General features: G+C 55.1%; 1 protein-coding gene across 1 annotated transcript in view; it reads left to right on the plus strand.

Moving 5' to 3' along the window:
- FHAD1 (forkhead associated phosphopeptide binding domain 1) overlaps nucleotides 1–21,508 on the plus strand; it is a 109,645-nt gene that overhangs the window by 51,910 nt on the left and 36,227 nt on the right. Inside the window, exons 11-18 of the mRNA XM_045858425.1 lie at nucleotides 256–339; nucleotides 1,121–1,270; nucleotides 2,197–2,392; nucleotides 11,567–11,637; nucleotides 14,246–14,398; nucleotides 18,206–18,313; nucleotides 18,561–18,668; nucleotides 20,749–20,853. Of these exons, the coding sequence (XP_045714381.1) occupies nucleotides 256–339; nucleotides 1,121–1,270; nucleotides 2,197–2,392; nucleotides 11,567–11,637; nucleotides 14,246–14,398; nucleotides 18,206–18,313; nucleotides 18,561–18,668; nucleotides 20,749–20,853 (975 nt within the window). The remainder of the gene's footprint in view (nucleotides 1–255; nucleotides 340–1,120; nucleotides 1,271–2,196; nucleotides 2,393–11,566; nucleotides 11,638–14,245; nucleotides 14,399–18,205; nucleotides 18,314–18,560; nucleotides 18,669–20,748; nucleotides 20,854–21,508) is intronic.

The raw sequence follows: 21,508 nt of genomic DNA on the forward strand, positions 1-21,508 counted from the left end.
GACCGCACGCAGCCGTCTGGCGAGGCCGGCCGAAGGAGTAATTAAAACCTGCCGTGGCCTTCCCTCCTGCAGGCCTTCCCTCCTGCCCCTTCCAGCGAGACGTGGAGACCCTGATAACCCAGAACGACCATTACCCAGGGCTCAGGCCCTTCTCACTGAGTCCCCGGGGCCCCTTGATGGCAAGGCCACTCCCGGACCCGCCGGCTCCGGCTCCGGCTGCCCCTCTGACCTCGTTCCCTTCGCTTTGTGCCGCAGCTGGAGCACTTCCGGAGTCAGGTCATCAAGGCCACCTACGGGCGGGCGAAGCCGTTTCAGGACAGACCCATCACCGACCAACAGGTTGGTCCCGCTGGTGCGCCAGCTTCTTGGGGGACCTGGGGCTGTGACACTGGGATCACGTGTCCCTGCTTTCTGTTGGGGGCCCGAGTTTCTCCCACTGTGGCTACACCGTAAAGATTTGTTTTGATTGCATGGGATTTTTGTTCTGTGTTTTGTTTTCGAAGTAAAAGCCAGTTAAACTCCCTTGAAACGTTTCTGCAAACATCCAGTTAAATCCCTCAGGGTATTTCTGGTCACCAGACACCCATGGGTTACCTTCGTTAGCCCTGGGAAGAAGGGCCGCCTCCCCTCCCACCTCCCCTCCCCCCCCCATCCCCATGCCATGCATCCTGGCTGCCTCCTCCTGAAGAGGAGGGATGGCGGCGAGGATGTACTTCGGGCTGGAGGGACGGCCTTGCTCATCCTCCAGTAATCCTCTTGCACCCTCCGTGCCAATGTGCGCCTGAGGACCCATGCCTCTGTCCGGTTGGCCACAGGGCACCCTGAGCTCCTCCCCACGAGCCCACAGCATCAGGCTGTGTTATGAATCACCCCTCGAAGGCAGAACATTCTAGAACACATGAATGGCAACAAGACAGGACCTGGGATCTTGAAAACCATCTCCGATCCCAGGACATGTGTCCTGGGGACAGAGCTGACGGCCTCCTCCATCCAGGGCCATCGCCAAAACCTGCCAGGCCCTCCGTCCCCACCAGCAGAGACCGGGCGACGCTCCCCAGTCCCCTCCTCCCGGAGCCGCCCTGTATTTTATATCTTTTTTTTCTCCCCTCTTGATCACCAGTTGCTCGAGAAGATTACCCAGGTCACCGAGGACAGCATCAGCTTCCAGCAGAGGAAATGGAATCTGCAGGAGATGCAGCTCAGCAGTCGCAAGCAGGAGGAGCTCACGGAGAACGTCGAGAAGCTGAAGACGGCCCTAGACAGCTGCCAGGTGGCCCCCTCTCTGCTTGCACGCCCGTCCCCTCTGTCTAAATGTGCGCTGCTTGTTCGGGGAAACGGGCCAGGCTTCGTGGGGGAGGTCGGGCAGTAGTGCTCCACTTCTTTGCACACCTTTCTCTTGTTGGAGAAGCTCGTTGGAGCCCTGAAAGCAAAGGGCCTCAAAGTCTGCCCCAGGTGAACTTGGTGTGGCCAAGGGGGAGAAGCCTGCATCACTGCAAGTACTGACAGGGGAGGTCAGGGGCCCCGGGGGCAGGAAGAGCCCAAAGCTATTTCCAGAGAAACCAGAGAAACATCCCTGCTCCTTGTCTGCACTTTCTCTTTGGCCCAGCCACGGGAAGGCTGCCTTTGATGGTAGAAGGGCCGGGCTGGGGGGGGGGGGCGGGGGGCGTCTGGCCAAGCTCCCATGGGCCCCACAGCCGGGGACCATGCGTTATCAGAGCAGGCAGCTGCTTCTGCTTCTCTGGAAATCAGCAGCTCCTGTTTGGGGGGATTGTGCAAATGCGGGCTTGTCAGCTCTTCCAAATGAGGAAGCCGCACTTTCTGGCCAGCACGTCTGGCCTGTCGATGTCAGCAGGAACTTGGACAAGTAAAAATAGCTGAATTCGGTTCTCCCTTCAGCCAATTGCCCTTAACAGTCTGGCTTTGAAATCGTAGAGAGCTCAGCAGGGTCTCTTTGACCTCCAAAAGTCCAAGTTCAAGCGCAAAGAAAATAAAAGCTCCCCCCCCCACCACCACCAACACTCCCCTCCCCTCCGCCAAAATAAACGCAAATAAAACTGTTGGGCCTTCCCAGTGAGGCCCGCACGTGGCCCTTGCCGGCTTCAGGGCAAAGTCACGAACATTGTTCTTCACAGGCCATGTCAGGTACTGTTTGTTGGCGACAGTGTCTGGGCCGCTCAGGGTCGCATCTCTTTGCAGGCTTGCGTGCAAATGCCGTGCTGCAGCAAGGACCTGAAGAAGGAGGTGGACCGTCTTCAGTGCCTGCAGGTGAGCCCACCTGTTTCCGGGCTCCAGAAGGTGGCGCTGGACACGCTGCGCCTGCTGCAGAGCTGGCTGGAGGACACCGAGCGGCTCCTCCGCGACGTCGGGATCCAGCTCTCCGGCTCCGACAAAGGTTACCGGAACTTCTTTTTTTCCTCACTTAGCTGCATGACTCGAAAATGTCGCGTTGAATCTTATCACGGTGGGACATCTGTTCAGGAAGGCTTCTTAGGCGTGCGGCCAGGTATCCCCTTCTCTAGACTGACTTTCCTCCTCCTCCTCTGGAGGAGTGCTTTTCCTTGGAGAAAACACGTGAGATACGATCGCTGAAGAAAAATGAGACAAGACAGAGGCCAAAGGAAAATTAAATCAAAATTGTACTAAATCTTATCTCCCGGCAATAACTACAGTTATATTTATTTTTAATAGGCTTTTTCAGCGTAGTGTTCAGTTCCCTACAAAATTAAGAGGCAAGTACAGAGATTTCCCGTCTGCCCCCTGCGCGTACACAGGCACCAGAGGGTTACATTTACCGCAACTGACAATCCGACAGCGACGCCTCGTCGTCATCCAGGGTCCGCGGTTGACGTCAGGGTTCCCTCTCGGTGCTGGACAGTCTCTGGGAGGGCACAGCTCTGGAATGACATGCGTCTGCCCTTATCTGTCCCACAGAGTGTTTCCGCCGCCCTGAATGCCCTCCCCACCCCCGGCCCTGGCAGCCATCGGTCTTCCTACCGTCCCCGCGGTTCTGCCTTTTCCCGAATGTCATGGAGTTGGAACTGCACGGTGCCTGTGCAACACTTTCAGATCGGCTTCTCTCACTTAGTGACAAGCACTCACGTTTCCTCCACGCCTTTCCAGGGCTCGATAGCTCCCCCTGCAGTGCCGAGTAGTAAACACCGTCTGCAGGCCCCACTGTTGATTCTCCTGCCAAAGGGCGTTCGGGTGGCGTCCACATCCGGGCAGCTGGGAATAAAGCCGCCCCAGCACCCCTGTGCGGGCTGCCGTGTAGAATACGTGTGCAGCTCCTTGGGGTAACCATCGAGGAGCGTGGTTGCTGGATCGCGTGGTAAGAGCGTATTCGGTTTTTAAAGGAACCACTGAACTGCCTTCCAAAGCGGCGGGACCGTTTTGCATTTCCACCAGCAGTGAGTGAGAGGTCCCGCTGCTCCGCGTCCTCGCCAGCATTTGGTATCGTCGCCGCCATTATATTCTGTGTGTGACGTCCAAGGCCTTTTCCCATGGAGATGGCCATGTGATCCTAGGCCAGTCACTTACCCTGTGCCTCAGTTTCCTTGCCTGCAAATGGGACTAATGAGGATCCCTCACCCTTCCACTTGTAAGGTTGCCGTGAGGCTTAAACGCAAAGATGCGTGTAAAGCACCTGGCGTAGGATAGACACTAGCCCTGTGCTTGCTGATTCTTTAATTTCACAAAAGATAGTGTCATACCCATTCTGGTTCATTTTCTCCCAAATGGCGCAGCAGGAGCACCCTTCTCTGTCAGGGCTCCCGGGGCCGCGTCACCCTGGTCACTGGTGGCGAGGAATCCCATCGTGGACGACGGTGGCAGTGTAGTTCGCCCGTCCTCCGTCCTGGGCGTTGAAGTTGCTCCCGGTTTCTCACACTTACGGATAATGCTGAAATAAACATCCTTGCGCATTCTTGGACCTCTGCACCTTTGCCATGCTAGAGGCGGCAGGGCGCGGGCCGCTTCCACTCAGCAAAGATTTACTGCAGGGCCTCCCAGACACCAGGCGCCCTGCGAGGCAGAGACATGATGGGGTCAGAAACAGCTAGAATCCAGATTGTGGGGCGTTGGCTGCAAAATTCCTCCCGCTTTACATTTAAAGTGTTTTGTAATAAAACATTGGGGAAGAAAAACAGGCACTACTCCTGCCCTTGTAGGTCTTACAGTCTCAGGGAGGCATAGGGTGGACATTAATTGAGAAATCACTGACATAACGTTTCAGTGGTGACGATTGCTATGAATGAGAAGTGCAGGACTCTGACCTGGTCGGGAAGGGCAGGATGCATAGGAGTTACTTCCCAAAGAGGGGAGGGGGACAACGCGGCACTCTGGGTAAAGGGAACGGGGTGCATGGAAGACACAAGGGGGTGAATTTAGAAATAGGTGTGGGGGTGGGGCAGGGCCTGCCAGGGGGTCAGCGGGGGCTGTGTCACGTGGGGGCTTACGGGGCTCTGGTAAGAAGCTCTGCTTTATCCTAAGAGCAGTGAGAAGCCCATGAAAGGGTGTAAGCGAAGAACTGATGGAGAGTTTGCACTGGAGACAGTCATCTCGGCCACGAGTGGAGAACGCACCGGAAGGCGGCCAGCACGGCACACGAACCAGGGGCTGTCACAAGCGATGCCAGTGGCTAGCACTGGAGCAGGGGTGGGGATGGAGAAAAGGAGAAGATTCCCGGGTATTTAAGAAGTGTAGCCACAGGCCTCAGCGTGGGATTGGATACAGATGGAAGAAAGTGACGGAGACAAAGTTGTCTACAGACCTCCAGGTTTCTGGCTGTGAGAGGACGGATGCGGCTTCTTCACGAAAATCCAGAGTGAGGAGCGCTGCATGAGGACCGGTTTGAGAGCAATGATGAGCATGAGGTGCCTGCGAGACACCCAAGATGAGGTGCCAAGGACACAGCTGTCACCCTGGATGCCTAGTCTGGAAATAGATGTCAGTGATGGAACCCCGAACCCAGAAGAACCTGTGCCACATAGTGAGTGCGTGTTACCTGTGGGGTGGAGGATGGATGGATGGGTGGGTGGATGGATGGGTGGATGGATAGATGGGTGGATGATGGGTGGATGATGGGTGGATGACAGGTGGGTAGGTAGATGGTTGGATAGATGGATGGGTAGAAGACAGGTGGATGACCAAAGCCGTACGTGTGAATAGTATCAGCAAGGAATTGCTGAGTGACGGGGAGAGCCCAGGACCACACGCCTCGAGGACCTCTAACGTTTTGAAGATTGTTCATACTCCTTGCCAAATTGCCCTTCGGTGAGGCTGCACGAATTTCCCATTTTTACAGCAATGAGTGAGAATAGAGGAGTGATTTTTCAACTCTGGTGATTCCACACCCCCAGTCGGGATGTCTCCAAAGTAATCCAGAAGGTGGTATAATATTCTTCCAAAAAAAAGAAGAAAACAAGATTAACTTTTATATAAATGCCTACTCCTTGCATGTAACACAGCGAAGAAGGGGCTGGTTTTCTTCCGACACCCCAGTGGCCCTCCAGCCCCGGTTTCACTGTTGTCGCGACCACGGCAGGCCCCTGTGGGCACGTGAGATCAGCGGAATCGTGACCGCACCTCTAGCAGCTCCTCCAGGTTTGAACTACAGCAGAGGCGGACCGTGATCCACAGTCACAGTGGGGCCGAGCTCTGTGCCAATTGCCCCCTCCCCAGTCCCAAGACGTTTCCGTCACTGTAGCCTACGTCTAAGTCTGGTCGTCTGTTACCTAAGGAAATGCAGATTGTAAAGCTGAGCCGTGGGGCCAGCAATTGCAGAAGGACTCACTTAGGCAGCATTTCCCAGCACCACGGGGGCCTGAGCAATACCGAGCAGGTCCCTGCAGGTCCCTCCTGTGCGAGCGTGCGCTGGGGGTCCGTAAGGAGGGGATGCAGGATGGCGTTCCCAGAATAAACTTCTTCCTTAGTGCCCCTGCCCCCAGCTAACCCCTCCCGGGGTGACACTCTGCGGAACACCCATTAGGGACACGCAGACCGGATGCTGTGACGACAGCTGCTTTGTTCTCAGGAGTCAGGGAAGAAGCGGGGGTGGGGTGAGGGGTCGTAGCAGGAGGTCAGGGCGCAGGGCCCATCCTCCCTGCATTCTGCAGCGAGGAAGCTGATGGGAGGGGGCATTTGTCTCTCCGCACAAGCAGTATGGCAAGGTCCCAGAAGAGTAAAAACAAGAGAGGCGAGCTGGAGTATTCCCTGCGTTCTCTGCATGGAGTTCTACTGTACTGAATTCCTAGCACCGAGTCGTGTACACAAGGGTGATGGTGACGATGACGATGATGATGGTGACGGGGAAGACAAGGAAGAGGATAATGGTGGTGGTGGTGACCACGGTGCTACCATTCATTACTGAGCACTCACATTCCGATGGCTGTCCTAAGCGTTTTTCACACATTTTCTCATTTCGTCCTCACAATAGCTCTATGAGGCGGGTACTCTGTCCTCGTTTTAGAATTGAAGAAACTGACTGAAGAGATGTTTCATGCGTATTTCACCACGATGAGGTGACGCAGGTCCCGTGCACTGCTGAGGCCAGCAGGGGCCCCAGTACTCGGCCCCCCCACAGACACCCCTGGAGCGTGCTGTGTGCGCAGCTCCTAGAGGGGGGGGCAGGAGCCATGGCCCCTCCTAGGTCCGTGTGGCCATGTGAGACGTGCGCACAGTGTGCGCTTTTATCCTCCCACGACCCAGTGAGCTGGGGGCTATTACTGCCTTTACTTTGCAGGTAAGGGACTGCATCTCAATGACGTTAAGAAACTTGCTCAAGGTCACACAGCTGGTGTGTGATAGGGTCAGGACCCCAACGGAAGGTATCTCGATCCTAATGTCTGTGGTGTTTCTGGGGCCCCACACTTTCTCTGAGGATCCAGAGGGGACCCAGGGACGTGCCCAGTTCCAGGTGACAGGTTCTGTCATTAATTCAGGCAGAGACAGAGCTGAGTGTCCTGTTCCCACTACGAGCCACGCCCAGGGAGAGCCCACTCACGTTAGGGCAGAAGGCCCCCGAGTCTGGGCCGTGGGGACCAGCCAGGCTCTGCCTTTCACTGAGTACTTTCTCGCCGTGGGAGAAGGCGCCTTGCCTTCCCTGTGCCCCGCTCGCTTGTTTGTAACACGGGGCTGAACTCCCCCAAGGTCGTCGTGAGGGTGAAACGACGTGTAAACACACCAGCCCCAGAGCCTGGGCCACAGCGCCTTACTGAGCGTGGTCTGCCTTCACCATCCGCCTCCAGCACCTGTCCCCTCAGTGTGGCCTCAGTGTGGGCGGCAGCCGGAGCCCTCTCCCGGCCACCACCTTCCTGGGGCCGTGAAGCTGGGACGCCATCCAGGTCCCTCTGATCTCAAAGCTCCTGCCCTTAGTCCCATGCTCCCCGCCTTCTAGAATATTGCCCTCGGAGACAAGACACACCTAACAAGCTAGGTTCGGAAACCCCGAAGTGGTTCCCCAGGAGATCAGGTCCCGTCAATGGTGGGGAGGGAAGCCGCCTGCACCGCCGTTTGGCTCCGTCACGGGAGGCGCAGAGGCTGCAGCCGCCGCTGCAGCTCTGGTCGGTGGGGGTTTGGCTGCGTGGTCCGGCCTGGGAGACGGGAAACCTCCGGGCGGCGACCTTGAAACTGAGCTGCTCCCACGCCTCCCTCCCGGCTCCCCAGCTCCCGTGATAAGGGAAGGAACGGGCTCCGCCTTTATCTTCGCAAGCTCAGGTTTTGTGTCTTTTTCTGCGAGACTTTGTCACAAACAAAAGCTTCCCTATGTACACAGAATATCGCTCTTTCTGTGATAACCCGGAGATGCAGTAATTTTCCGTGAGAAAAGTCAAGTTGTACCGCAGTGCACAGTGTACTCCCATTTCTGGTTTTTAAAAGTGTTAGTATGTGATCCAAAGAAAAACCTGGAGAAAAGACATAAACCTATTGAGAGTATTATCCCAGCATCTAGGGCCTTTACTTGCATGCATTCGTTCCACAGCTGTTTACCGTGGGCCTACTGTGTGCGGCCGCTGAAGATACAGCAGTGAACACTTTTCACATGCAGATTTTTGCAGTGTTTGAATTTTTTGTAATAGGCACGCATAACTTTTGTAACCAGAAATAGAAGAAAGAATTGCCCCTTCTCCCCAAAGAGAGGAATCTTGTTACGGTTATTGTTTGAATCTAGCAACATAATCACTCATTCTCTCTTCCCCGTCAATATCCTTGACTCCCTTCTGTCCCTAACAGCGCCCCCCTGCACCCTTCCCCTTGGGTTCCTGGGTCACAGGTCACCGCTGAGCCCGGTCCCAGACCCCTCCCGATTCAGCCACCACAAATCCCTGCTCCTGCCTGGTTCTCACAGCCCAAGCCAACCCTCCCCCACACTCCCACCATCTCGCCTCCCCGCCACCTCGGTAGCCCCCCCACACATACCTGCCCCCACACACACCTGCCCCCACACACGCGTCACGTGAGCCAACCCAGCCCTTTACTCCGGAGCCTCCAGTCTCTTTTAAAAGAGAATGACAGACCGAGGTCTGAATTCCGATCCCACCACTTCCCAGACCTGTAGCCTGACCTTGCTGAGGTCCGTCCTCTCCCCTATAAAGACAAACACATTTCCTCGCTGGGTTGTTTATAATGACAAGAAAATATTGGTGCCTGGGACACAGCAGGAGCTTGATACTTGGTAGCTATTCTGGTATTACTCTCACTCTTCCCTGATGGAAGCTCTCAGAAGGTTGCATTGCCGGAGGTCGGGGTCCCGGGCATGAGCATGTTCCGCTCCCCTCCTCTCTCCCTTGGTACCCACGTTTCCTCCCTTCCCTCCATCATTCCCACTGTGTTCCCCTCCCTGTGTCTCCCCTCCCCGCCTCGCCCCCTCCCGGAGAACACTGCACACGGTCCTGAATGAGGACCTCCGGCTTCAGCCTTTCTCTCCTCTGTCCCATCAGACATGTGCTTCAGGACAGTAATTTTTCACCGGGACCCACTGCGCTTCAGCTCCTCTTCTGCTGTCCGCCCGCCTCTCTCCCCGACGACCTTGACGGAGCGCAGTGCACCCTCTGTCTTCACTGCCATCGTCCTGCTTTGTCTTTGCCGCTGTGCTTTGCCCCCGCCGAGTAACCAGCATGGGGCCGTGCTGCACGGGCCAGCCCGCGTTCTCTCTGCACTCGTGGTTCTCTCTCTTGAAACCCTCTCGCCCCTGGGCCCTCCCAGGCCTGGCACACCCTGCCTGTGTCCTGAGGGTCTTCTCAGCTGCCCCTCTCTCCAATTTCTGTCGCTGCCTCAGTGTTCCCTCCAGTGCAGCCCTTGACCCTCCTCCCTCACCTCCTTTCTCATGAAGAAACTCTCCGCGCCATGTGCTTCGACAGTCACCTGCATGCGGTGATGGCCACGTGGCTGGGCTGCCAGGAACAGCGGTGCAGGCTGGTGCCACCTCAGGGAGCCCCGCTGAAGTGGCAGGTGGGGGCCCTGGCCCGGGCCACGTCCCCCAGGAGGAAGGGTGCTCTTCTGTAATTCACATGAAGACTCCGGGTGAGCTGGGCTGGTCTCTGCTGACCGCCTGTCCTGAGAGTCCTTCTAGGGCCCCTAACAACAATATGTCTGGCACTGAGCTTGGCCACTCCCCCCTGCTCCCCAGCCCCGCCCCCCACATCACCCAACCTATCTCCTCCTCTATCTCATGATGGGGCCACTGTTCTACTCCTAAAAAAGGCTCTCTCTCATTCTTTTTTCTTATACCTGTTTCTCCCACGCTGGTTTAGAACATCAGCACCAAAGACCTGGGCATGTCTGGGGCTATTGGCCACGTTTCCTGCCTCTAACCCAGAGGAGGGGATTTCACCACTAGGAGATGCCTGGCAATGTCTGGAGACATTGTTTTATTATCACAACGAGGGCGGGGGTGCTCCTGGCATCGGTGAGAAGGAGCCAGCGATGCCACTGACCACCCAGCAGTGCGCAGATGGCCCCACGACAACGAAGGGTCTAGGCCAACGTGCTGACGGTGCTGCGGTTAAGAAATGCTGCTCGCTCCTCCTCTCTGACGCATCCCAGTTATTTGGGGGGAGGGGGGACACTCTCCATCAAGCCCATTCGCTGCTCCACCCGCAGCTGGAAGAGCAGTGACTCGGAGCCTGGAGTCGCGCCTCCTGAGCCCACGTCCAGGCTCAGCCACCGGCCAGCGGTGTGACGTTCGGCAGCCGCGATGTCACTCAGCCCACTGAGTCCTCCATTCTGAGTTGTTCTGCCCACACCCAGCAGCTCCTGGCCAAGGGGCCTTCTCCGATCTTCCCTCTTCTGAGACTCTCACACTCCCCTTGCACCGCCTCCAGGTGCTTCATCTGTAGAGCGGAGCAACGGCCAGGTGGTGTAGTGGGCCATGTGCGGAGTGCCTCACCGAGGGCCGGGCACGTAGGACGTGCTCCGTACATTTCGATGATGTCTAAATCGAGTTTACGTGTTTTACGCTACTGTTCCAGGCATTGACCTCGGCCTTCCAGTCCCCCTCCACCTGCAGCTCCCCCACCTCTGATCATCCGGTGCAGACCCAGTTCAGCTCAGCGCTGGCTGGGACATGCTCTGCGTCACCCACACCCCACCTGCTTCCGTCCCCCCTGTGGCTCTCTCACAGCTGCTGTGACAAGTTACCACCAGCTCGGTGGCTTAGCACGGCACATACTTGTTCCCTTACAGTTCTGGAGGCCAGAAGTCCAAGCTGAGTCTCCCTGGGCTGGAGACTGCAGGAGAGAATCCGCTTCCTTGCCTTTTTCAGTCTCCAGGGCTTTGTTCTCTGCTCCTCTTGGCCCGTGGTCCCCCCGCCTCGCAGCCAGGAGTGGAGTATTGTCAAATATCTCTGCTTCTGTCTTATCACCCTCTCCTCTGTCTGTCTGGAGTCAGACTTCCTCTCCCTCCCTCTTATAAGAATGCACGTGTCTGTACTAGGTCGACCCTGTCAATCCAGGACAATCCCATCCCCTCATCTCAGGGTCCTCGGCTTCATCGCATCTGCACGGCGCCTTCTGCCCTGGAAGGCAGCGCTCACAGGCTGCAGGGATGGGGCCCCGTGTGTCTTTGGGGCCGTCACTCAGCCCACCACATCCCCCATGCCGAATTCTGCCCACACCCAGCGGCTCCTGGCCAAGAGGCCTTCTTTCTCTGATCTCGCCTCTTCTGAGATTCGCACCGCCTCCGGCACTGGCGGACGTGCCGTCTGGAGACAGGCGTGTTCCCTTTCAGGCATTTAGACCTTGTCTGTCAGGCTGAACCGCAAGCTCCATAACACCCCCCACACTCAGCTCACGGCTCCGCGCACAGTGGACGCTTCGTCAATAGGAGTTCCTCTGATGTTCTGTTTTCCATCTCCCACCTCCAGAAAGAAGCTGGGCTTTGGGCCCAGCCAAGCTGATCAACCGTTTTAAAAGCACCAGTTAGGGTGGCAGCTCACGCTCTCCTGATGGGGTGGGGGGGGCGGGCAGTGTTACCCTCGCCCACCCGTCGGCAGGCGCTGTCAGACATTATCTGGAAAGCCAAGGAGGCGAATCGAATCCTTATAATCTTCTTACTTCTCTTTTTTTTTAAGGATTGTCTTTGTATCTGAAATATCTTCTGGAACATTATAAAAAAATCACAATGCGCACCGAGGAACTTCAGGTAATCTTTCAGCTTTTGGGAAGTTCTGTTCAGCACCTCCTGGGCGTTTGCACAGCGCTGTGCATTTAACCCCGTTTTCCCCGTGAGCTGGCCAGTCCGCATCCTCCAAGAGGGGAAACGAGATCTCCATTTGCACATAAAGAGGTTCAGACAGGGCGGCTGGGGTCAGCCAGGAGGGCAAGGGCAGGAGCTTGTTCCTCTCCATCAAAAACCAGAAAGACGGGTGGAAATGGGAGGGAGGTGGAGTGGGCTGTGGGGGCGGGGGGCGGCTGGGATAGGGGTAAAAGACAGAAAACTGTACTTGAACAGCAATTAAAATAAAAAATAGCCCTGGCTGGCGTAGCTCAGTGGATTAAGCACGGGCTGCGAACCAAAGTGTCGCAGGTTCGATTCCCAGTCAGGGTACAAGCCTGGGTTGCAGGCCACGGCCCCCAGCAACCACACATTGATGTCTCTCTCTCTCTTTCTCCCTCCCTTCCCTCTCTAAAAATAAATAAATAGAATCTTTAAAAAAAAGTATTTAAAATAAAATAAAATAAAATAAAAATAAATAAAAATAAAATAAAATAACAACCAGAAAGGCTTAAATGCCATCAGGTCTTGAAAACTGTGATTAAATGCAGAGGAAGAAGTATCGCTGGCCAGAGTCCAGGCAGCAGAATTACCGAAAGTTCCATAGTGTCAGCATTCTGGAGACAAAATGACCTCAGGGATGGTATCGCTCTGGTAGTTATTGCCGCAATCATGCCGTGTGATAAACACCCACAACACGTGAGTGGCATTCCCCCATCTGTGCTCACTGCCTGGAGCCTGCCGCTAGGGAGACCCGCTGACCTTGGATGGGCTCGCTCCCGTGTCTGTGTGTTGGCTTGCCCCTGGCCGATCTCGGCTGGCCTCTGCTGGAGCAACTCTACTCCGCCCAGCGTGTCTTCCATCCTCCGGCAGGCCGGCCCGAGCACGCTTTCATGGTTAGCGGAGGTGAGAGAGGAAGCGGGACCCATCTCTCAGTGCTTTGCCATCGTTCTCAGTTTGTGTTATGTCTGTAACATCCCATTGGCCAGAGCAAGTCACGTGGCTGAGTTCAATGTCAGGGGGCAGGACAGAGTGGGCACTGAAGGTTACGTAGCCCAAGACCCAGAAGGGTGGAGTGTTGGGACCACGACTGTGGTCAGCCACAGAGACCATCTTGTCCAGAGGTCAGCAAACATTTTCTGGAAAGGGCCAGATGGTAAATATGGCTTTGCAGGTGACTTTGCCAGATGGCTTTGCAGGTCGTATCATCTGTCACACCCACTCAATTTTGCTGCTGTAGAGCAACCAAAGAAGTCACAGAAAACACATAACTGAATTAGCATGATGGGCGTGGCCCTGTTCCAATAAAACTTTATTTACAAAAGCAGGTGGTGGACCGATTTGGCCTGGAGACAGTAGTTGGTCAGATCTGGTCCATTCTCTTCATTGTACAGACACAGACATGAAGTTCAGGGACTAGGTGACTATTTCAACGTCACACAGCTAGTGGGTGGAAGAATGAAGACAGAAATTTAGACCTTCTAACCCTGGCTCACTGCTTTTTCTCTTACACTCAGCAACTAATAACCAATGATTCTAGCTACCATTTAATATGCACCTACTGTGTGCTTACAGCTTTCCATCATCTCATTTGACCCTTAAAACTCTAAGAGGTAGATTCTATTATTAACCACATCTTCTAAATGAAGAAGCATCTAGAAAAAACTAGACCTGAGATTCTCTCTAGACTCAGCGTCTGAGCTCTTAACCCCTGTACTGCTTTCTTGCTAGTAACCAGACTAAGCATAGATTTTCTCAGTTTTTAGAAACTTTTGTGTAAACCTTTGTCCTTCCCATTGTCAACACGAGAAATGTCCAAGCCTGTAAGAATTTTTATGAGTTTATTCGAGCCAAATTGTTGACAATTTCTGGGAAGTAAAATCTCAAAGGACTGAGAAAATGCTGCAGAGAATGGTAGTTTAACCACTTATTTCATACAACAGACTCAAAGGGGAGGACATTAGGGGTTACCTGAAATTCATCGGTAACATCAGGAGGGAAAAAGCAAAGCAGGTTAGTCCCTGGGGTTGGATAAAAAGTAAAAGGAATAAGCATAGTTTTCCTTTATGTAGGTTGGTATGAGATAGCTAACAGTTAACAATTAACGTGGCAATAATAAAAACGAGGGGATCCCTGGTGGGAGACTGTGCCCTAAGGGGTCTGGAGAAAAGGGATTACTCTGACCTTCGCAAGGTATGTTGTCTTAGAATCAAAAGGACGACAGACAGGCTGAGTTAAGGTGTGTTCCCTAGTATTTGTCAGGGAAAAATACTGGCCTAGGACATGACTGCCTGCCCTGACCTGCTTTTAGCTGGAAAGTAAGTGTCCATTTCAGACCATCCTATGTGGTTCCTTTAGATCTCTGAGTTTGTATGGCTACCTCGCAGGCCTCCCCTGAGCTTGTCAGGTTTTGTATGCAGCTCCTTTTTTCGTACGCACCACAGAGGTAAACCACATGTTAAAAAGTGTAGAAGTGACTCCTGCCTTAGTTCATCCTGTCCCCCATCAGCTTCAGTGTCCTTTCCTCTCATTTCAGGTCAAGATCAGCAGTTCTCAGGAAACTCAGAAGTCTCTGCTGCAAGAAAAGCTGCGGGAGCATCTGGAAGAGAAGGAGAAGCTGAATGAGGAGAGGCTACAGCAAGAGGAGAAGCTGACAGCCAGAGTCAAGTGGCTGATGGAAGAAAAGGCGGTAAGGTCCCTGTCATTTTCTTTACTCCTGAAAGCTCATGACATGGCTTTTTCTTTGAGAAATTAAAAGCATGTACTTAGACAGAGACATCACGGCCATTCCTCGTTTCGTGTATGGAACTAAATTATTTAAATTCATGAATGATGTGGGAGGAATTAACCTGGAGCCTGAATTCTAGAACTCAGAGCAGAAGGAACTTGAGAGGGAAAGGTTATTGAGAGTTCTGAAACTGGTATCGTCGTCGGTGGAAAGCAGGCTCGCCCATGGGATGGTGAGGAAAGCATTCCCAGGACCCACACGTGGGAGACTGTGATGTGGCGAAGTTTATTCGGGTGAAAATCGGCCCCTGGGTTTGCAATGTCCCATCTCTGTCTGTCCTGCCATGGAAAAGTCCAACCTTTCCTCAGCAAGGCCAGAGCAAAGTGTCCAGAGCTCCGGCCTCACGTTAAAGCTTGGTCCTCCGGAGACTGCGCCATCTGCTTGGGCCCCAGTAGCTGCTAGACCCGCGTGGTCTCCTGCTCCCAGGCAAGAGAGACACACGGGGTGAGTGCAGGTCAGAGAGAGAAAGAGAAAGAAGGAGTGAGAACGAACTTCTTTGTCCCCCTGGTTTATAACCAAGAGCTTTTTCAAAATAACCAATCAACTTCCCGAGATTTTGCGGCCTTTTGAGAGACCCACCCCCTAGTTAGACTGACAGGCCTCTAGGGTCAGGCATCCCCCCCTTGCGCCCCCCAGCAATCTGGTACCAGAGGGCGGACAGTGCTCCTGGGGAGATTCCCTGTGCTCTGAGGGCTGCGTGAGTCTCCTCTGCTGCAGATGCCCGGAGTGTACGAGTGAGTCTGTAAGTGCTATAGCCTCCTGGCCAAGCAAGCAGGCTTATCACACTCCCCGGTTTATGAAGCTCACAGTCTAACTCCCTTCGCTCTGTTTAATAACTAGTGAACTACCTGTGGTAACAGTGCCACATCTGTTCGTATGCCGCAGTCGACTTTACAAATTCGAGCCATCACTGCAGGTCCCGCTTTGTAACTGACAGACTTTTCCTGAGTGTTTGCAAGGCCAGCTTTATATTATTTCAGTCTGCTTTCTCTGTGTACATGTTAGTTTCAGTCTTTTGCTTTTCCTGTACACACAATCAGGGAAAACAAATGGCCAAAATTGCTACTCACTTTTCTAGAAGCCAAGCCAATTAGAGGGTGCTCGATGGTGGCCCGTCTCAAGCTTACAGGTGCCTGAGGCTCACCTGGCGATCTCGTTAAAATGCAGACTCTGCCTCAGCAGGTCCGGGGTGGAGCCTGGGCGCCTGCATTTCTGACGAGCGCCCAGCAGATGCTATGGCACAGGTCCGCAGGCCACGTCTTCAGGAGCGCAGCCCAGAGGAAGTTTCTCCCAAAGCTGCCCGATAAGAACCACGGGGACGCTGGTTAAAAACACAGATTCTAGGCCCTGGCTGGTGTAGCTCAGTGGATTGAGTGTGGGCTGTGAACCAAAGTGTCGCAGGTTCGATTCCCAGTCAGGGCACATGCCTAGGTTGCAGGCCATGACCCCCAGCAACCGCACATTGATGTTTCTCTCTCTCTCCCTCCCTCCCTTCCCTCTCTAAAAAGAAATAAAATCTTTAAAAAAAAAAGAATGTGAGATGCACACTAACAAATAAATTTGTTAAAAACAACAACAACAACAACAACAACAAAACACAGATTCTTGGCCCCAGCCTAGACCTGCTGAATTGGAATCTCCGGAGAAGGCCAGGAAACAGCATTTAAGGAGCCCATTCTCATCTCTTTTTGATGTTCAGGGACTACAATGGATTTAGCTTCTTCATTGCCATCATCTTGGATCAGTAGCTCATGACTTGGCTGCCCTTTTGTCATTCAGGAGATTAAAAATAAGAATGCTCTGTCCTCTTCCCCACCCTCCAGGTTCTGGTTGAACTGGGGTGAGGCAGGGGCCCTGGGATCTGTGAATGTTCCAGGTGGTGCCGCCGCTTCCGCCCTCCTCCCACCCCCCTCCAGAGGGCAGCACCGGGTCCCCTGGACCCCCACCCTTCCCCAGCACCTCCCTTCCTCCCCCAGCGAGACTGGGCCTGCCGCTGCCTCCACCTTTCACCAGTTGAAGCTCAGTGGCTTCTGACTGGGCTGTTCTCTGTCACACACGCCACCCCCTGCAGACCCCTCCAAGAGTGGGGGACTGCTGCCTGTTCCCCCTGGGAGGATGGATGTCATCCTCCCATCCGTGCCCACTTACCTTGAGGACTCTCTCCTCCTTCTGTCTCTTCTTTGCCTCTTTCACTGCCTTTCTGCCTTTTGTGGAATAAAAGATCGAAAAGGAAGAACCGTCTGACCCAAATCACGTGTGGTCCGCATCGAGGCGGTACTAGCGATAGACCTGAATCAAGGTGGGGCCGTGTGGACGGGGGTTGGACACCCAGAAAGCCAGCGTCACTCAGCAGAGAGGAAAATAAAACCAGGGAAAAAAAAACAAATCTTCCCCACACAGAACTAACTCCCCACCTGCTTCCTCGCTCCTCTCTGATTAACTTCGCCCTTTCCGGATGTCTTGTTTTATTATCTCTGATTTGGCGTTGACTTTCTCCACTGTGGGCGCACAGCATTTCAGCCCCACCACGTTCCTCTCCGCCGTGGCCATCAGCCTGGGCCGCCCGGCGCCCACTGCCCACACTGACCCTGACGGAGACAGGGCTGCGAGGGCCGGCGTCAACCCCCGTTGAAACACAACCAATCTCAGCGCGCCCTGCCTGCTGCAGAGGGGGCAGCAACCAGGGGCCCACCCAGACAGGAGGTGACACCGTGAACGTTCACTACGGTCCCATCAAGAGTCATCATTTCCCAGATACCTGATGGTGCCCGGCTTGACCCCAGGCGACTGATCTAAAAGTGTCATCCCAGCCTGTAGCACCAGGTTCCCCAAGTTCAAATGTACCTTTTTCATCCCATACAACACCCCCACCCCCACCCTCTGCAAAAGCACGTGTGTCAAAATTCATTCATTAACCTCATGAATCCTGACCCACGTGAGGACTCCATTTCAATGGTAAGAACTTTGAGTTCCTTTATCAAACTACCATTCTCTTTTATTATTATCTATGAACAACGTTCACCTATTTCTGCACACGCTAATGGTTTAGATCGGGGTCGGCGAGCTTTTTCCATAAAGGGCCAGATCGCTTGGCAGGCCATGCGGTCTGTCGTGACCGCTCAGCTCTGTCATTGTGCTGCGAAGGCAGTCACAGGCAACGCACAAACAAGGAGCCTGGCGGGTTCCAATAAAGCTTTATTTACAGGAACAGGCAGAGGGCCAGCTTCGGCCCAAGGCCAGAGTTGGCCAACCCGTGGTTTAGAGCATGGGCTGTAGAGTCACGTGGGCCAGGGCCTGAATCCCTGCTCCTGTGAGTTACTAGTAACACAGGCAGATTCTTTATTCTTTGTCCTACATCTTCCTCTGCAAAGTTGAGACGGCAGAAGAAATGGCGACTCTTACTATTGAAAGGTTCTCCCGTGCCAAGCATTTCGTGTTTACCACCTCATCTGTGCCTCCCATCGACCCAGTGCAGGAGGCAGTGCTGCTGTCCCCAGGGTGCAGACAGGGAAACTGAGGCTTCGGTAGCTTCCCCCCTGCCCGAGGTCACCCCCCTAGGAAGGACAGATGTGGAGCTCTGATCTGAGCCTGCCCAGCAGAGCCCCGGGTGCTGCGACTTGTGAAATGCTAGCCCTCGCAGCGCCTGGCACTCGGTCCACATTCCTGCTGCGGTAACCAGGCCTGTTTACAGCAGTCATTGGCTTTCAGGTTTTAGAGGAAAGAATTACTCAGGAGAAAAACAGAGCGAAAGAAGCATTAGAGGAAGAACAGAGGAAAGTGCAGGAGCTGGAGAATCGCTTAACCCACCAGAAAAAGGTACACAGCAGCTCAGGGAGACAGAGGCAGTCCGAGCCCCAGTTGAGGCCACGAAACGAGGAAGTACTGGCCTGGGGCTCTGATCTGGGCCCCTCCCCACTGCTTCCCGCCCTCCAGTCCCAGGCCCTTAGCTGCCCACCCTCTCCCCCCGCGGCTGCTGTGAGTTGTGAAACGCTAACCTGGCACAGAGTCCAGGTTCCTGCCGTGGTAACTGTGTCTATTATAAACAGTGGTCCTTGGCTTTCAGGCTTTGGAGGAAGGCTTTCTTCAAGAGAAAAGCAGAGTGAAGGAAGCATTAGAGGAAGAACAGACCAGAGTCCAAGAGCTGGAGAATCGCTTAGCCCACCAGAAGGAGGTACGCACCTTGCAGGGGGAGAGAGTCGGCTCGAGAGCCCTAACCTGGCTTGAGGGTCACGGAAGTGAGTTCAGAACCACAGGTGGCGGTGGATGGAGCATGGTGCCAGTTTCCTAGAGTCATCTGTCCTTGGGAGGGCTCAGCTACTTCGGGGAGAAGCGTGGGGGACTCAGGGAGAGAACCCTGGAGTTGCAGTCTTGAAACCAGTTGGAAACACTGTCAACAGCATCAAATACGGTCGTAGGCAGGGCTCAGGAGGGAAGCTTGGGGCTGGGGACCCTGGAGTCCTCTGCGTGGAGACTGTGTCCCAAAGCAAGGGTGTGGAGGAATGACAGCGCTCTGGGACTCCAGGGCCGGGCGAGTCCTCCAGTGACGTCCTAAAACCATCCAGCCTCCGGAGGCACCTGGAGGGAAGTCACAGCCCCAGGGCAGCCTGGCCCAGGGCTGATGCCTTGGGCTGGCAGGAGATTCTTCCTGTAGGTGGAACTGAGTCACTCTTTCTCCCAGGAGGGTATCAGTCCTCCTCCTGCTCCCTTCCTGCGAGACCCGCCCACTTCCTCGTCCATGTAATAATCGTTCAGGTGCCAGAAAGGAGAGGCAAGGGCTCCTCCGCAGACCCGAATGCCTCTGTGTCTGCTCATGTGCCTCTCGGGACGGGAGCCTGGCCTGGGTCTCCTCCTCTGACCCCGCCCCGCTCTCCAGAGGTCACGAATGGGCAGCTCCTTGGCTGAAAGGGCCCGTGGACATGTTGTGTTTGGCCCTAGCATGTTTTGTTTTGAATTCATAAAATTCACCTGAAAATCCAGATTTCCATCCTCTCGCGAAAAGTCAGAAAACCTGGCTCTCGTTTCCACTTGGCCAGAGCGAAGTGAATGAATGAAGCAGAAGCAGTTGGCAAGGTCCCCGCCGCCCCCCTGCAGCTGTCTCCTGCGGCACTGACTGCAGCCCAGCCCCCTGCACTGTCTGCCTGGGCTCTGCAAGCACCCCAGTCTCCAGCCCAGCGTCTGCCTTCTTCCAGAAGTGGGCGAGCCAGGGCCGTGGCCCGGGCAGGGTCTCCTCTCCCTGGCTGATGGTGTCATGCTCCCACTGATGTGCCCACTTCAGCCCTGGGGGAAGCTCTATTGCACCGTGGACTCATGTCTCCCCACGGTCACCCTCGGGTCCCTGAGTCCCTGCCACACAGTGCTTTCATCAGCTCTTCGACCCTGGGGCAGCAGCAGAGAGGAGGGCCGAGAGCAGGCCTCGCAGCCGGAGGAGACGCAGGTTCACACCCTCCCCGGGCGGCTTCCTGGCCGCAGCGGGTCTCTCCGCACCTGCCTTCGTGAAAGGGTGGCTGCGAGGGTTAGAGCCAACCTGCCACGGTGTGTCTGACCCGGGTGACAGCTCCATGAGTGGTGGCTACTATTATCGTTACCACTACTTCTTCCTCTGTCTAGGCCATTTAACGGAATAGCTGCTCAGCCAATAGCTTCCTAAGTAAAAATACCTTGTTAATATGCACGGACTGCACTTTGTTCCGGGTGGGAACTCTGCTGGCGAGGTCCAGCCCTGCCCCTTCTAGAAACTGGTGCGTTGTGGCCCATTCGTTCAATACAGCGCACTCCTCTGGAGACCTGATTCTCTTAAAGAGATTTATTTCAATAAAGGAGTGTTCCATTATTAATGGGATTCCTCTTCTTAGCAGAGAGGCTGCCTGGCACAGCGGTGAGGGCTCGGGCTCTGAAATAAGACAGGCCTGGCTCCCTCTGCACACCTGCGGCCTCCCGAGGGCCCCTGTACACGGGCAGCTTTCCTTGGCTCAGGGTTCAAATCCCGGCCTCACCGCCAACCAACTGCATGACCCCGGGCGGGGCTCGCACCCACTTCCTGTCCCTCGGTTTCCTCACCTAAAAAGTGGTACCACCAACTCTCCGGTAACGCTGCTGAGAGAGAGGACTGTGTGAGGTGCTGGCCGTGGGCCCCCCGGCATGTGAGACCACCCCCAGCATTGTGGCGCCTGCCGTTATCCTCAGCATCATCAGAATGAGCTCCTTCCCCCCGAGTGTGCGGGCAGTCGGCGAGATGGGTCCCTGATTTCCAGGTTTTGGAGAGCAGCGTGGCCCACGAGAGGAAGGCGAAGGAAGCCTTAGAGGCAGAAAAGAGGAGAGTTCAAGACCTGGAGAACCGCTTGACCCAGCAGAAGGAGGTAAGCTCGGCCGAGACATTGGGTGGGCTGCGGCGGCCCCCCACCTGTGGAAGGGGCCCCGAAGGCAGACCTGAGGTCGTTCCTCAGTCCTGATGGCGTGTGGTGATCAGGTGGGCAGATACGGGGCAGTGCCGGTCACCGTGGCCGGTGTCACCTCATACAGCTTACTGGCTGTGTAACCCAGTGCAGATCACGCAACCTCCTGTGCCTCAGTTTCCCCATCTATAAAGTGGGGGTGTGGCACCCCCTGCCTCACAGGCCTCAGGGAGTTAACAAGCATGACGTACTTGGAACTGTGCTGTGCCCTCGGGGGTGACCACCTCGGAAGAGGCGTGATCTCCGGGAGCCAGCCCCGGGGTGGAGTCGGGGTCAGTCCCTCGGCAGCACCCTCCTCACCAGCACCGCAAGGTATTTGTGATGCAGTCCAGCGCGGGTGTCAGAGAAAAGCTCCCTCCCGGCTCCGGCCTCCTGGTTTCGTGAGACCAGCGAGCTAACTGCGCCCCACCCCCCATGAGGAACGGCACAGACATGCAGTCAGACACAGTCGACAGGGACTGCACTCCTCCCACGGCGGTCGCAGCAAACAGCCGGGTGCCCGGCGCCTGCTGCAGTGGATGAGAAGGAGAAGGGACGAGAGGGAGGGGCGGGCCTGTCC

The sequence above is a fragment of the Phyllostomus hastatus genome, unplaced genomic scaffold, assembly GCF_019186645.2.
Source record: "Phyllostomus hastatus isolate PE091 unplaced genomic scaffold, TTU_PhHast_1.1 phas_scaffold_182, whole genome shotgun sequence".
NCBI classification, from domain to species: domain Eukaryota; kingdom Metazoa; phylum Chordata; class Mammalia; order Chiroptera; family Phyllostomidae; genus Phyllostomus; species Phyllostomus hastatus.